Source organism: Cebus imitator, unplaced genomic scaffold (genome assembly GCF_001604975.1).
Source record: "Cebus imitator isolate Cc_AM_T3 unplaced genomic scaffold, Cebus_imitator-1.0 Scaffold28, whole genome shotgun sequence".
Lineage (NCBI taxonomy): Eukaryota > Metazoa > Chordata > Mammalia > Primates > Cebidae > Cebus > Cebus imitator.
This window is the reverse complement of record NW_016107343.1, coordinates 9290016-9306549: the sequence shown is the minus strand read 5'-3', so window position 1 is coordinate 9306549 and position 16534 is coordinate 9290016. Positions and strand designations below refer to the sequence as shown.

The 16534-nt window shown below is 42.4% G+C and overlaps 1 protein-coding gene across 1 annotated transcript in view; it reads right to left on the bottom strand.

Moving 5' to 3' along the window:
* Window positions 1-16534, bottom strand: part of SORL1 (sortilin related receptor 1) — a 175587-nt gene that overhangs the window by 68328 nt on the left and 90725 nt on the right. Inside the window, exons 15-21 of the mRNA XM_017523565.2 lie at window positions 13876-14004; window positions 13279-13364; window positions 9819-9991; window positions 8610-8741; window positions 6501-6592; window positions 5094-5340; window positions 4269-4407 (exon numbers count right to left, since the gene is read on the bottom strand). Coding sequence (XP_017379054.1) covers window positions 4269-4407; window positions 5094-5340; window positions 6501-6592; window positions 8610-8741; window positions 9819-9991; window positions 13279-13364; window positions 13876-14004 — 998 coding nt within the window. The remainder of the gene's footprint in view (window positions 1-4268; window positions 4408-5093; window positions 5341-6500; window positions 6593-8609; window positions 8742-9818; window positions 9992-13278; window positions 13365-13875; window positions 14005-16534) is intronic.

Here is a 16534-nt window from a genome sequence, read left to right as displayed (position 1 = left end):
GCTCTAAAGGAGAATTCCAAAGCTCCAAAAGCATTCCAAAGCTCCAAAGCCATTGTAAGAGCAACTGAATACACCAACAATCTTGCAAAGTAACCTCTTTAAAGAAAAAATGCACTTTACAAAGGATAAATTCCAGTAATATCATTTAAAAAACAGCTAGCAGCCAGGCACAGTGGCTCACACCTATAAATCCTAGCACTTTGGGAGGCTGAGGCGGGCAGACTGCCTGAGCTCAGGAGTTTGAGACCAGCCTGAGCAACATGGTACAACCCGTCTCTACTAAACCACAAAAAATTAGCCAAGTGTGGTGGCATGTGCCTTTAGTCCTAGCTACTTAGAAGGCTGAGGCATGAGAATTACTTGAATCCAGGGGGCAGAGGTTGCAGTGAGCTGAGATCATGCCACTGCACTCCAGCCGGGACAACAGAACAAGACTGTCCCCCCCCCAAAAAAACAAATAAAAATAAAAAATAAAACCCAGCTACTTATAAAGGAAAAACGCATTTTTTGTTAACCATTTATAACCAAATATTTCAAATTGATACATGTTGCAAGTAAACAACATTTTTAGTATGAACCATCATCAGTCAAAATCTAGAACGGTACTTCTAAACTGCTGCCACAGTACCAGGGCACTGCTGCTGCAGCGACACATGAGAGAGGGAGCAGAGCCCGGTGGTTTTATCAAAGTTCAAGTTTGAAGTCAACCAGGCCACAGTGCAAATTCTTAACACTTACTAAAAGTGTGACCTACACAAGTTACTAAACCTGACTTTCATATTCTCATCTATAAAATGAAAATATTAACAGTACATATGGAAGTCTTTGGGAAGACTTAGGTTATACAAGCCCCCCAAAGCACATTACCATGGTACTTATGACACAGCAACCCCTCAATAAATGTAGTTACTATCAATTGTTATTATTTAACACTTGGTTGTCCATGGGTGATAAATTCCAAGACCCCCAGCTGGTGCCTGAAACTGCAGATAGTACCAAACCCTATAAATGCTGGGCATGAATTTCTTTTTCCTTCTTTACAATTTCACAGATAGAAGGTCCATTCTTTTTTTTGGGATGGAGTTTCGCTCTTGTTACCCAGGCTGGAGTGCAATGGCGCGATCTTGGCTCACCGCAACCTCCGCCTCCTGGGTTCAGGCAATTCTCCTGCCTCAGCCTCCTGAGTAGCTGGGATTACAGGCACATGCCACCATGCCCAGCTAATTTTTTGTATTTTTAGTAGAGACGGGGTTTCACCGTGTTGACCAGGATGGTCTTGATCTCTTGACCTCGTGATCCACCCGCCTCGGCCTCCCAAAGTGCTGGGATTACAGGCTTGAGCCACCACGCCCGGCCCAGAAGGTCCGTTCTTACAGTAGATTTTAGTAAACTCGGTGAAAGACTTTTTCTTCCCTCATTAAGTCTAGAACTTTCACCCTTTCCCTAAAGGAAGGACTTGACAACCTCTGTTTTGCATATCCAAATTACTAGAATCACTACTCTTGAGGTTTAGGGTCATCATGAAGTAAAATAATGGTTGCTTGCATATAAGCACTATAATACCTCCACACCCTGATAACCCAGCTGGCTCCTAAAGGGACCAACTGAGCCGGCAGCATCAACAGCATGGACAAAGGGAGGATTCACATCCCAGGTGGGACACGGAGAGGATAGTGCAAGATTTCATCACACTATTCAGAACAGCAAGCAATTTAGATCTCATAAATTATTTATTTCTGAAATTTTCCATATATATTTTTGGACAGTGGTTGACCACAGGTAGCTGAAATCACAGAAAGCAAAATGGCAAATAAGCAGGAGACTACTGTAGAAATTCCTGAATATGTTAGGAGAAGACAACAAAAATAATAAAGATGAACCAGAGTTGCCAACACAGCACCAGGGATCTGTACAAATACCCTCTCAGTGTCCAAAAAAGCAAGCAGGTTAGAGCAAACAAATTCAAGGCCAAGACACACGGAGTACTCACAGGCAGCGCTGACAGCCAGACACCAGTGTAAAAGCTTTGATTTAACCCAAACTGGGCTGAAGAGAAGGACAAAAATGTCTTTCTTCAGCACTGTGTTTGCAGGCAGGAGGTCTGCTGGAAGTATCCTGCTCACAACCAAAGGAGAATAAGAGAGAATCCCAAAGGCAAACAGAGAAAGGAGCAGAGAGGTGATAACTGGCCATAGCCAAAGGGACAGTCCCAGTCACCCCTGCACAGGTCGGGGTCTGTGTTCTACTCACCAACACAGATCTCCCCCCACCTTTTTTTTTGAGACAGCGTCTCATTCTGTTACTCAGGATAGAGTGCAGCAGCATGATCTCAGCTAACCGCAGTCTCAACCTCCCGAGCTCAGGTGATCCTCCCACCTCAGCCTCCTGAGTAGCTGAGACTACAGGCGTGCGCCACTATGCCCTGCTAAGACACATCTCCCTTTTAATCCAGCCTGTCATCTATCTGGACCTCATTCTGGGCCCCAAAAATGACTCTGGCTAGCTTAAGTGAAGATGACTCTTGGAGACATGGAAGGGAAACTACACCTAAGGTGAGGATTGTAGGCCTGTCCGATACCAGGACATCACGTTTGCACGTGCTGAGACCACAAGCTCCCTTCCGCACTGTTCCCAGTCATGGGTATGACTGCATGTCAGCTGTGCTCAAGTTGATGGGATGAAGTAGACAGCCAAGATCAGGGAGTAAAGACCGAGTGGCCACTGGCTTCATCTGCATATGGTGTTTCAGATGCTCCTGTGTGCAAATCAAGCACACGTTTACACGCACTTGTAGAAATGAAGACCCACTCTTCTGGACTAAGTGGTAACTTGGAGAAATGCTAAAAATCCACTCTGCTAGGTACCAAGTCAGATCAGTAGAGTTGAATGTCCTCCGTCAAACAAAGGCCTGAAGATTTCAGTCACTGGAGCTGAGAAGCAAGATTCCTTCATTCCTCCTTATTTTAAAACAGGTGCCTCCTCTAAGAAAGAATGTGACTTCTCCATTTTGTGGCAGAATTGCAACAAAAGCCCAGCTTTTAAACTAGTTAGAGTACTTTGAGAAAGCTAATTAATATCTGAGATTTCATTCCCTAATCTATAGATCATGGATCATAATACCAGCCTTCCCTACCTCACAAGTCAGTGGTAAAGACATAACAAATAATACAGTTTTACATTTGTGAGACACTTTATAGTTTTCTAAGGGCATTCTCATGCTATCTTCACATTCCCAAGAAGATAACAATGGTATCTATAACTGTATCATTTCCACTGTCAATTTTCTCTTAGTATAGGGTCAGCCAAAAACCTTAAAACAATATCAACATTACAGCTGAAAACAGAAAACTTAGCAGTTTGTCAATAAAGGAGAATCAGCAAACCCACGATGCTATTTAATCCTGTTGAGAAAAGAGGGAAATTCTTAAAGGGACTATTCTTCTTGGTAATCCTCTGATCTTTATTCTCTAGAATCAATAGTATGGCTAGGAGATAAGCAAAATTAAAGGGCAGTCATGAAATGATGAAGGCTTTCTAGTGAAGAGTCTCAGACTCCAGAAGTAGCAGGTCAAAGCCCCATAGCAGTTCCTGAAGCCTCACCCCATAGATCTCTAAGACAGCTACTGCCTGTACTCATTGCAATTCTTCCCCTCCCTTTTCATCCCTTATTCTTTCAACAAATATGAATTGAGCACCTACCAAGTGTTAGACACTGGTAAAACGACTGGGGAATAAAAAAGACAATATCTTTCTTCATGGGGTTTAGAGATTCATGGTGGGAAAAATTAAAACAACACCTAACTACACAATGCCAATCCAACAGAGGCAGGTACGGTCAGTGAGCAGCAGGTCATCTGGACAACCAGAGAACAAGCAAGAGGCCCTGTCAGGAAGCAACAACTATCTGAGCACCCAGCACAGAGTCTCTTCCTGTAAGTGTGCCAAACAGGGATTAAGCACACGCTGGGACTTTCCCAGCTGCAACAGAAGCCACGCCACCAATCAGTCAGGGGCCAAGGGCAGGAGGAGGGTATAATTACCCACCAAGCACCAACACTCTAGGCAGGCAAAAACATGCTGTCTTCCAGCTGTTTGTGTATCATTAGAAAAGAAATTAAGATGTCATTAGGAAGAAATTAAATAATGTGCATGTTGTCGTGACAACAAAGATGCAGGCTGCCAGCTCCTACTCTGAGCAGAGATTGGCCACATGCAGCCCCTTTCTGAACATCAACTCTACAAAGACAAAAGAAGAGACTCTGCCTTACCAGTGTTCTTCCCCTTGTAGAAAATCTTCATGTCCATGAGCCCTGTAAGCTGGTTTGCCAGAATCTCCATCTGGGACCCACTGTATTTGGAAGCTCGGAATATGCTGAGCTGGGACCAGTCATCCCAGTAGATTTCATTCTGAAAAGAAAACCTTTGCCCATTAGTCCAGCTCTTTAGTTCTTTATTCTGGTCCCTCTCTAAGGGTAAGAGCTCCCCCATGCCGGAGACAACTAACATTTATTGCCTGAATGACCAGCCTGATCAAGATTCGACTTAAATGCAAGACACAGCAATTTTATCCAAGCCTCACCATATATCCCCACAGAAGGAAATGCCCAAAAGAAACTATCTGATAAGCATTCAAGTTTATCACATGAGCCCAACCCCCTCAGTTTGAAATCTGCTCCCCAGAGTTGGGAAGAACCATGTTGCTCTCTAGAGTTGAAAAATAACTGCAAGGCACCATAGGTGGTGCAGAGCTCACCGGAAGTCATCAAGGAATAAAGTGAGCAAAGCTCACAAGAAATGAAGATGCCACTCCAAAATGAGGTTACTGACCCTGAAGGGCAAACGGAACGTTCATGGGAAGAGCCTTCATTTTCAACCTTTTGAAATGTGAACAGCAGGGGAGCCTGGACTCCTGGCACCTCTGCCTGGCATCCCTCCACAGGACTAAAAATAAGTTATCTCAAATTTGGAAAAAAAGGCAACCTTTAAGAAGTTAAAGAGCTTCTCCACAAAGCCCAGGGATGGCAGGCTCCTGACCACATGTGCTCCTCACCTGCTCTAGCAGACTGTCCAATGGCAGCAACAAACAGACTCACCTTAAAAACAGCAATGGCATAGGGGTGCGGGAGGTTATCCAGGATGACGGAGCGCTGCTGGCCACTGAACGTGATCCGCTCTATGCAGTCCAGGTAGGCATCTGTCCAGTAAATCCACTGGTCATCCACAGAGATGCCGTTGGGCCACTTCACATCCTCCGACACAAGGCGATAGGCAGCAGAACCATCCATGTTGCTCCGATAAATCCCAGGCTTCAGGTCTCCCCAGTCCGTCCAGAACATCACCCTGGCGAAAATGAGGACAGAACACACATCTCATAAATACTAGAGAAATGGGAGCTCAAATACTACTCCAAAAAGGATCAGAAAGCCCTCTCGAATGATCCAGCTGGTTATTTCGGCATTATTATAATAATATGTAATGATAATACATGAAACCACTTAAATTCCTTGACCTGGAAATTCCTTTACTAGAATTTATCTATAGAGAAAATCAAATTATGCAAAGATAATATACAAAGAAATTTATATGTATGTCTATTAAACTAAATATTAATCAGCAGAGGAAGTTGACACGTTATGGTACATATAATAGAATACTGTGAAACCTAAAAATCTACATTGGCTCACACAAAACTATCTTCAGTATATAGTAAGTTTGTTTTAAAAGGTACGGAATAATAACTATACTATGATTCTATTTGGTTTGGATGTGTGTGTGTTTTGAAGGTAATACTTGTATATAAGTAAAAACAGTGAAATATACACAAGACATTATTAACAATGATTACCACTAGAAAGTGTGAGGGTGAAGGGTTAAAATGAAAAGGAAGGAAGCAAATGTTTTTCATAAACTTCTGTTCTAAATGTTGTCCACCAAGTACATATATTACTCTTAGAATTTTCTTTGGAAAAATGGTGCCTATTCTCTATCATAAATGCTATGAGAGAGGAGAAACCAGACAGTCAAATCCAGAATTTCCCTCTTACTTATGTTTCCTTCAGTTAATGAGTTAATAAAAAGCACCTTTGCCTTCCCCAAGTGCACACTGATTGTGAGTAAGAAAACCTACACATGCTGAGAATGCAGGGGAAAGATGGAATGAATTAAATATTTGTACCATGCGTGAAACTCAAGAGAAAGTCCTCACAATATCCAAGCAGGCATGGCTATGTCTACAGAGGCTCTCTTTTAATATCACTTTTCTAGAGAAGCGACCCATAGATGCAAAATGTCTGGATGCTAAGGAGGTTCTGACACTGGCTAACAAAAAACGAATGGAGTTACCTGACCATGATGACTACGCTGTGGTCTCAAACATCTCAATTAACAGATCATTTCAACCGCCACCATGAGAAACCGTTTTTGTCCCATAGTCTGTGTTTCCATGAGAATCTATTGTAGCAGTGGGTGCAAGACTGATTTCCTTTGAGGGTAACACTTACCCCTCGTGGGGCACGAGGACGAGGGCCCTGGGACGATCGAGCACAGAGGAATTGACGATTGTGAGTCGGAAGTCGCCATCTGGATTAGCTACCTGATAAAAACAGCGGGAAAGAGCTGAAATGGATCTGAGCTCCTTAAAGATCCCCATTGCCAAAGGTGGCTTCTCAGTTTCTACCTACAGACATGCCCCCTCCATGTCTGCCTATTTCCCTGACCAGTCCCATCTGGGAAACCTGCCCCAACTTCTAATCACAATGCACTGTTCCCGCCTCTGACTCTCGGGACAATTTTCCAGTGGTCTGAAAGAGGAGCTGGAACCATGTATGCCCCAGTTTCCAGGGCATGATGATCTGGACAAAGCAATATCAACAAGTAAATTACTCAGATAAGTAAATACGCATTTACTTATTTAACCATCCCATGTTAGTCCATGTTCCAAGACAGCTGATGCCCCCACAATGGCCATAAAACAAATTCTCAATGTCACAGCCTTGCAATGAAGAATCCACAGGTGGAACTCATATTCTTGCTCCTCCCCATCAGCCAGCCTGGTCATCTCATGCTTCTCCACGCCTGATGCGGACTCACTCCTGTCTGCTCCTACCACATCCCATCCTGGGCCTACCTGCCCCACTGCTCACTCTAATCAAGGCATAACTCTCCTTCAAACCTCACTGCCAGGCCTACATCCTTTCCTAACTCTTCTGACCCACCTGGACCAATAAGCATCAGTAGCTCTGCACCTTGGCTTATCTGACACCATTTTGCACCAACAGTATTAGAGTTGTGGAGTTGTTGCCCCACAGCCTGTGAAAAGGTAGACACTTGTATACCACCTGCATTCTTCTAGCCCCTAGCCAAGTGCCAACCACACACAATTAAAGAAAAGGGAGAAGGAGCAATAACACAACCCCCGAGGCAGCATTCAGTAGGTGCCAGTTCACTTCTACCAGCATCCCCATGAGGTGGACATAAGATCATCCTCTTATCAGCCAGGGCTCAGCTCAGACATCACCCTCAAGATGCCTGCACTGTCTGCCTATTCTAATATTGGCCCACTCCAAAAGCGCAATCACACTGCCCTGTTTCAAAGTCTTTGCAGCGTGTATCACCAACAGAACTGATTTATTATTTTGCTTCCTCCGCTAAAATCTAAGCTCTATTGGAAGAGGAACTTGTGTGTCTTGCCCACTGCTGTATCATCAGAGCCTAAACCATACGTATCATCCAGAGAACCCTTGTCAAAGACTGAGTGAATAAATGAATCTCTGTCTAATGCATGAAGCAGCTGAAGTTTAGAAAGCATAAGTACCTTGCCCCATGTCACCAGGCTAGTGGAGTCCAGCCTACACCCAGGTCTATGTCTGAAGTCTGTGTCCTTTGTCTTGCAACTCCTCTTAGCTCTCTACGTCTTCCTGTTTCTACTGTACTTCCCACTTAACCCACATGCCATCTCTCCATGCAGAGTCAGTACAAAGAGGTGTGCCGAGGCAGTGAGCTGAGCATAGTACATTCTGCCAGACAATGATTTGGCAGTTTAGAGGTCATTCATTATCCTCACGTTGCCTTGGGTATATAAGGCGGGACAGGTTACTAGGTAGCTAAGTTGCAGAGAAATGGGGATTAGTAACAATGATGATGATGATGATGATATCGTCACTATCACTCTAATTGACAACAATTATACTACACTATTATTGTTATAGCATTATAATAATACCATGATATTAGGTTGATGCAAAAGTAATTGTGGTTTTTGCCATCATGTTTAGCAATAAAAGTAGTAAAATAAAACAAAATAAGATATACATAAAATTAAATAAGTATATATATATATACACACACACATATATATATATATATATATATAAAATAAAAATAATATTATCACTTATTAGCTAAGCTTCTGCTAGCCAAAAGATCAATTCCCAGGTACTTACCCCCTTTCCTCTCCTCTCCAGAGGCTCGGCTGGTCCATTCTCTGGAAACTCACAGGAAATTTCCAGAGTAATGTGACACACTGGGCCCTGCCTCTGTGTCAAATCTGGCTCAAAGCCCAGATGCCCCATATGCTCCCTTAATTAAGAACAGCATGACAATACACATACCTCAATCTTTTTGAAGCCTGCATCTACCCAGTAAAGCAGCTGGCTGAGGGGTTCAAAAGCCAAAGCTTCTACTGTCTCCAGGCCAGAATTGATGATCACCTCTTGCCCTGTGCTTCCATTCAAACAGAGGCGCTGAAGAGAGAAAAGTAATAATAAATGTGAGGAACTGTTCAAATGACCCCCTGCCAAGTCAGCCCCATGGAGGGTAACCTTTATTCAACTGGCAGTACTGGCAAGGGATGAGATGGTTTATGTTAGTAAACTTACCAGATACATGAAGCCAGGTTTAATGAAAGCATTTCTAAAATGTTCCACATTTTTGTTTTTCAAGCAGAATAAAGAGAATTTAATCATATATATTACTCTGCATTATCATTATGAACACTGGTTATTAAATTATGTGGTATCACAATCATAAAGTCAGAGATTATTGAGATGTATGAGTTTGTATGCTTTTAAAATAAGTGAAAAACCAGACTGCTATTATATTTAAGTCCTTGTGTCTGCTTTTATATCTTTCTTCCCTGTGAGGCTCTTAGCCATCAAGTGCTATTGTTGGACAGCTCCATTCAATATCACCGCCATCCCTCACCCCAAGCCCCTCAAATACCCAGGCTCTGTAAAATTTTTGTTGAGTTGGGAATCTAGATAAAAATGTGTTGGAATTGCTTTCCTAAAAGGATTAAGTAGGCAATGAATAAAGATCAAATAGCTCTCCTTTAAATGCATGGCTTTGAGTGTATGGCTATCTACCTGGCCTGTCCAGGGCTCTTTAATGCTTGCTACCTGTTTCTTATCCATGTTCAGAACAACTGAAGTGGATAATTCTGTGAGCTATGGGTAAGTCAAGCGTTACTGTATCATGGCTTGGGAAGAAAGATGCTCAAGAGGCAGTTGGCACTACAGGGGACAACTAATCATCCTACATTACTAGTCCCAACAGTTTCCCACTAGGAAAAGTGAGACCTCACTTACAAGCAGGTCTGTGGATTTCAGGCTTTCTTTATTCTTCCTTTATGAACAGATAAGGACAGAGAAAGAAAAATACTAACACAGAAGACTGGAAAGTTTCACCTGTTTGTTGTCCCTGGGATGAGTGACACTTAGAAACCTCTAACTGCCCATTTCCATAGGCCATTCTGCTGAAGCTTATCAGGACTGGGCAGTTACAATGCACAGCCACCAGGGTGAGGCCAAGCACTGACTCACCTGGATGATGTCCAAGGCCAAGTCAGACCAATACAAACAGTTGTGCTCGTAGTCAAAGTCCAGGGCCACTGCTGCCCGTAGCCCAGTGAGAGGCAGCTGCTCGGTAGCTCCCGAGGCCAGGTCATAGCGGTAGATGGATTTCCGCACGGCATACAGGATGAACTCGTTCTCCTCTGCCAGACACATAAGACACGTGGGAGGTTGGACCCGGGGGATGCTGAAGAGGTCCTAGCACGTCTGCCCTATTTGTTTCTCACATGCAAACCTCAAATCCATTGGCGTGTGGTGTGGATCAAGGTGAAGGAAGACAGAAATCAAGACTCAAGAGGTGTGTAATGGGATCACATTTCTGCCTCAGGCAAGTTACTTAAACTCCAGTGAATCTGTTTCTTCGCCTGCAAGTATTTTACTTGCTACATTTTTCTTTAATCTAAATCTCCCAATACACATGCTTCAACAGCCATACTTCTGAGCTAAGCCTAAAAGTCTTCAAGTCACACTTGCCAACCTAATTAGACCAATTGCCCTGTTCTCTCTCCTCACATGAGTAGATCACCGCAGCACCATAATCTTGTTGACGAGAGACCATTAGTCACTGAAGCCTTGTAACTGAGCTCTCTAATCAATTTGCTCACTTATTCATATCATTCACACCATATGGCAATTGTATTAACCTCTTAGATCTTCAAAAATATTAATAATGCCTTTGTTATTGGCTGTTTACAAAATGTACCACAACATAATCATCACAAAAATTGTTTCTACTCAACAAATACAAACTGTGTACACATTGTGTACAGTGTGCTTACTACCTATCTGGCATTGGTTAAGCCTCATAACAACTGCCTGATGGCAGGACTATTGCTAACCAAATTTTACAAATGAGAAAACTGAGACCAGAGAGGTTAAGTAACTCATCCAAGGTCACACAATTGGCAAGTGGCAGAACCGAGATCTGAACCCAGGCACTCTGGATCTAGAGTCTATGCTTTAGCCACTATACTGTGCTGCTCTTATGATATAGATACTAGTGTGGATGATTTTTCAGACGTAGAAATGACGGTTCTGAGTGCTGAAGATACTTACTTAATGTCAGACAACTGGAAACAGGAAGACCCAGTACCATCTCTTTTCCACTTAGGGAACAGCCTGGGGAACATCCAGATTTTTCCCCAGGAGTGGACACAAGCAGCACATCAGCAGCTATATCTAAAGCATGCATCTTGGACCAAGTGTGTTGCATATGGGACCAAGGGGCAAATCTGAACTCATTTGCTGCATGCCTGGGTTAGCCATTCCTGCCTACCTCCTGAATCCATACATTCAGTGAGTTAACATGTATCAGTCACCCTCTTTATAAAGGTTTCAATATAGATAATGCATCAAAAAATAAATCTACCTACAATTTTTAACAAGGTAAGTTTTCCCTCTTTTTCTTTGGTCACTTTCCAGGTCACTTTAGAAGTATCTATGCTACCATCACATGGTAACTTACCTCCCCTTTTGGTTGTCAAGAAAACCTTCCTGCTGTCATTCCCAGGGAGAGGGCCAGCTAATGTACAGGGGACATGAAAGCTACGTTCGCAGCAGAAAGACTTTTGCCCCACATCTCTCTCCAGCATCTATAAGCCTCATTCTGTCACTTTGGGTTCTTTTTTCCTCTAAGAAACTAACACTTGTACAGTAGAGCCTGAATCCAGAAATACTTGCTTTAGGATTATGCTCAGAGCAGCATGTGGCATTCCAGCGGGCAATGCTTAACCTAGAAACGGAATGGCATTCTTGGCTGGTCCTGGTCATACAGGAGCACAGCCTAGGAATGTGTGTTTTCATAGTCATTGTAAAAGGAAGGAAAATTCTTTCATTTAAAAAATGCTTCCAGATGCCCAGATTACGTCATCTTTGCAAAGATGTTATGGCTCCCATTAGTCCTATGAAAGCATCTTTTTCTTTCCTGGTACATCCCTGCCTCCTATTCCATGCTTTTTTTTTCTCTTTTACATAGGAGGTCGCCTACAATGGAATGAGATTTTTCCACTTCATTCCCTGTTCTATCTTCTCCTAGTAGAAGAGAAAATAGCTTTCCTGCCAGTTTAAATGGCTTTAAACAAACTGCTTTGTCCCTTGCTGAATTATCTTCAGAAATATTTATTACAAAATATGCACTCCGGCCCCTTAAGAGCAATCACTCAAACCCTACTAACCCACGTCCTCATCAATAAGAGCTCTTGTGAGGGAAATATATGAATATTATCTGCTCATTTGTTGGAATTTGCTGAAGTGGTGATTCTTTTTAAGTCTCCATAGTGAGGTATGTTAATTACTCTGGTAATGATGAAAGATTAAATTAAAGGACTAACGAGCTTAGCATGAAAAACACCAGGGCAAGCTGGCAGCAGTGAGCAAATGAGAGGGCTGCCCTGCCCTGCCTACGGAGACCACATGCTTCTTTCATGATTCATTCAGCCCTTATGACCATCCACGTAGCCACTACCACCCACCACAGATGGAAGTCAACTCAACTCCAGCCATTTGCCTTCACCAAGAGGTATGGGCAGGAAAGAGAGCACAGAGGGAATAAAGAAGCTTTAAATAAACAAGAACTACAAACAGAGTGAAGACAAACAAGCAGCTAAGAGGTAATTTTTCAAAGTATCATAATTTCATGCCTATATGGTAAAGACCCAATGTTACATCACCACTAAATCTAGCAGAAATGTGTTTTAGAACACATTATACCTTTATAGCATCTGTAATCACTCCAGATAAGTTTTTCTTCATTAGCATGCATAATGATTATCTAAAATAGAATGACATTTATTTGCCATTTGGGCAATGTCCTATGAAGAGCATGAGGCTTAGAGTCTGAATTTCAACTTTGTCACTTACTAGATGTGTGACCTTAAGTAAGCTATTTAACCTCCTCTGAACATGCGTCAGTAAAGAAAAAACAAAGTTGATAATATCTGCTTCCCTGAATTGTTAAAAGGATTAAACTGGCAACACATGAAAAAGTATACAGAAATCTATAAAACTCCATTAAAATTTTAGTTATAGTTATTTTTATTATAAAGTTAAGATAGATCACTTAGCTACTTCCTAAGGAGTCACACACTCCTTTACACTCAACTCTGACAAAGAGATTAAGGAACACACAAAAGCCTGTGGGCACCTTTCTACCCCAATGGACGCTGAATAAATATTATTCAATTGACAAAGGAATTTCCCTCAAAGAAACTGAGCTGACCCAAAATACTTTCCATTCCTAAAAAAGGGTATAGCAATGTATACATTCAGTGTGGATACCAACCTTAGGGAAAAAAGGAAACCCTGTGATGCCCGCGATGCCATTGTTTCTCCCCACCCCATTAGCGGAGTCACAAGTCTGGACTTCGGTGAGATCGTGATACTGCTTCAACAATGTCTCAAGAAATGAAAGGGAAGAAATCATCCCTCTTACCTGCCAGCGGACAGGGGACCAGTTCTCCTTCCAGTCGTGCTTCAACATCTCCTCCACTACAAGTGTCCCCAGAAATCTTCCGGTAGCTGTCACCCCACCCCAAGAGCAAGAGGTCAGAAATATTGAATAATAGTCACGAAGGCACCCCAGGTGGGAATGTATTTACTACCCACAGTCAATTAGAGTCCACCCATTCATTTCCCTTTAGAACTAGAAAGAAGATGTTCAGTAGTGCTGAGTCAGTTCTACTTATACTTAGAATAGGCAGGCCCAGACAATTTAGGGCACTGTCCCGGCCAAGATTTTTAACTATATCTCTTGAACACAAAGAAACTCTGAAGATGTTTCTTTGCTGAAGTTGATGACTTAAGATATTCCTAGAGTTTCAAGGATGCTCGCAGACTTGCAATGTTTTTCTCACTGGAGGTAGGAGAGTCTACAAATACCATAATTTAAAATGCTGCCCAAACTACTTGCAGGCTGTTAACTTGGAATTCTAGAATTCAGAGTATAGAGGAATCCAGATGCTTCTCTATGCTTTCTTGCTCCACGTGCAGACCCCTATGATCCTGACAGAGCAACCTCTGTGATACATACCCTCTCGTTCTCCTGTAAGTAGAACCCACAGGGCAAGGCACAGGAGGGGAGTATGACTTTCCAGAAAATTCCAGATCTGGAACACAAACCTCTAATGACAAATCTTCACTCATCTTGAAGCCGAAGTCACTAAAAAGGCAATTGGTGTTTGTTAAGGCCACTGCTTTATATATTTCAGGTATTCCAGCACCAATTATGTTGACTTCACCTTACTACTTTTCACTTTTATTGGAAGTTATTTAACATGTCCCTTTAAAGAATGTTTACTTTTTATATAAAATACATCTTCAAAAGAAAATTAATATCAGGTTTCCACAGCTGGAAAAACACAATCATATGCCATAGACAAAAAAATACAAATCATCACACCAAATCAAAACAATATTAAATTTTAGCCAGATTCAGTTCCCTACTCTAAGACTCTAGACCTGCCCTCTCTGTTAAAAGGGATTAGGCAAATGTTACAGAATTACTAGCACCCCATGAGACTTTCCTCTTGACAGAATCCACAGAAGTAAAAGAGAAAATTTAAAAGAATAGCCTTTTAAAAAAATTATTTGGGGCCGGGCATGGTGGCTCATGCCTGTAACCCCAACAATTTGGGAGTTGAAGGCAGACAAATTTTTTAAGCCCAGGAGTTCAAGACCAACCTGAACAACACAGTAAGACTCCAGCTCTACAAAATAAATAAATAAATAAATAAAATATCCGGGCATGGTGCTGCACACTAGTGGTCCCAGCTACTTGCGGGGCTCAGGTGGGAAAATCGTTCTGAGCCCAGGAGGTCAAGGCTACAGTGAGCTGTGATCACACCACTGCACTCAAGCCTGGGCAACACAGCAACAACCTGTCTCAGGGAAGAAAAAAAAAAATTCTTTTTTGACTAAGGGTTCAATGTTATTTAAGACTATGCCCACATACTACCTAAATCATCCTGTGCTTTGAGACACAGTAGTTAGGTTCATGAGCCCTCCTGTGATCTGCGGTCACATCTGCCAAACCTCTCAGCTCGATGGGCAGCATCCTGGAGTGGGAACCAGGAGGTCTCGGTTGAAGATGACTCTAAAACGAGGTGACTGTACTATGAATGTTCCAAGGCCCTGTCCAAGCTGTAAATTCTATAATTCAACAGATTATAGAATATATGCAAAGAATTATATAACAGAACATATATTCCATGTTCATGTGCTCTACCAGAACACATTCATTTGCTCTATTCAATTCAACAAATATTTAGGCCTGGCATGGTGGCCCTCGCCTGTAATCCCAGCACTTTGGGAAGTGGGTGGATCACTTGAGGTCAGAAGGTCCAGACCAGCCTGGGCAACATGGCAAAACCCCGTCTCTACTAAAAATACAAAAATTAGCTGGGCATGGTGGTGCGCACCTGTAGTCCCAGCTACTCTGGAGGCTAAGGCAAGAGAATGGCTTGAACCTGGGAGGTGGCAGTTGCAGTGAGCCAAGATTGCGCCACTGCACTCCAGCCTAGGTGACAGAGTGAGACTCTGTCTCAAAAAAGCAAAAAGAAAAACCCCAAATATTTATTAAATATTTCTTACTTGAAAAGTATTAACAGATACAGAGCGGAGTAATTTGTGTGCATTACACCATAATCCACATTTAATAATTTGTAAAGGATTGTTCAAAAGGCAGCAGTTTTGTCACTGTATCAAACATGCCACTTTCATTACCTCAGTTCATTATTAATCAATGGCCACTTTGCATCTTTTTAGGAACCAGATGAAGCATTAGCTAATTACCTATTTGCCTCCAATAGCAAAGCAGTCTTCCCAGAAGCTTTCTTTGACTGTAGGTCATGACCTAGTTAACTGTGAAAGTACTTGAGAAGTCCAAGACCAGATTCTTCCCCTCCCAAAAAAAGAAGAAAATATTGCAAAGTGCCCCATCATACATTTGAAAGTAAATGCTGTCTCATAAAATTTGTGTTTTAGTTATATGTATCTACATATACATACATGTGCAGATACAGGGTCATAATAGAAAATGTATTACTTTCTAGGGGTTGCATTCAAGAATTTGAAAGCTGTATGACTTGGCAATGTCAAGAAACATAAGGATATAAAAAAACCTACCACTGAAATCAGGAAACATGGGCCAATAGCTGGGCTTCCCAGTCTGGTCTGAAAGGACTATCAGAAATAACCTGGTGTTCAAATACAGTTGTCAACCAGTACTTGAACTAATGAGAAAACACGATAAACTGGCTCATTCTCATCTCATCTGATGTCCATCTTGGGACCATTTTCCTTCTCACTGCCATAGTCTAATGCCATCAAACATTTCCAGGAGTCATGCAGTTGAGCTGGCTGCCTTCCAGCCGCTACAGCAAACAGAAAAACAACGGGGGTAGAGCGGGGAGTGGCTAACATCCATATACCCCTTACCATTTCATAGGGTCATCACCCCACGATCTCATTTGGCCTGCAGCCCAACTCCATGAGGGACAGAGCAGGTGGTTTGACTGGTCTATAATAAAAAGACTCCACATATAAGCAAGGGTGAGAATCCAGCAGGTTAAAACCTTGCTGGAGTAAAGCAGATGGGGTGGGCACGGTAGACTAGCAGAAGCCAGGCCAGTTTACCAAGGAGGGCACACTAAGCTCCATTTCTTTTTTTCTTTCTTTGCATTTTTTTTTTT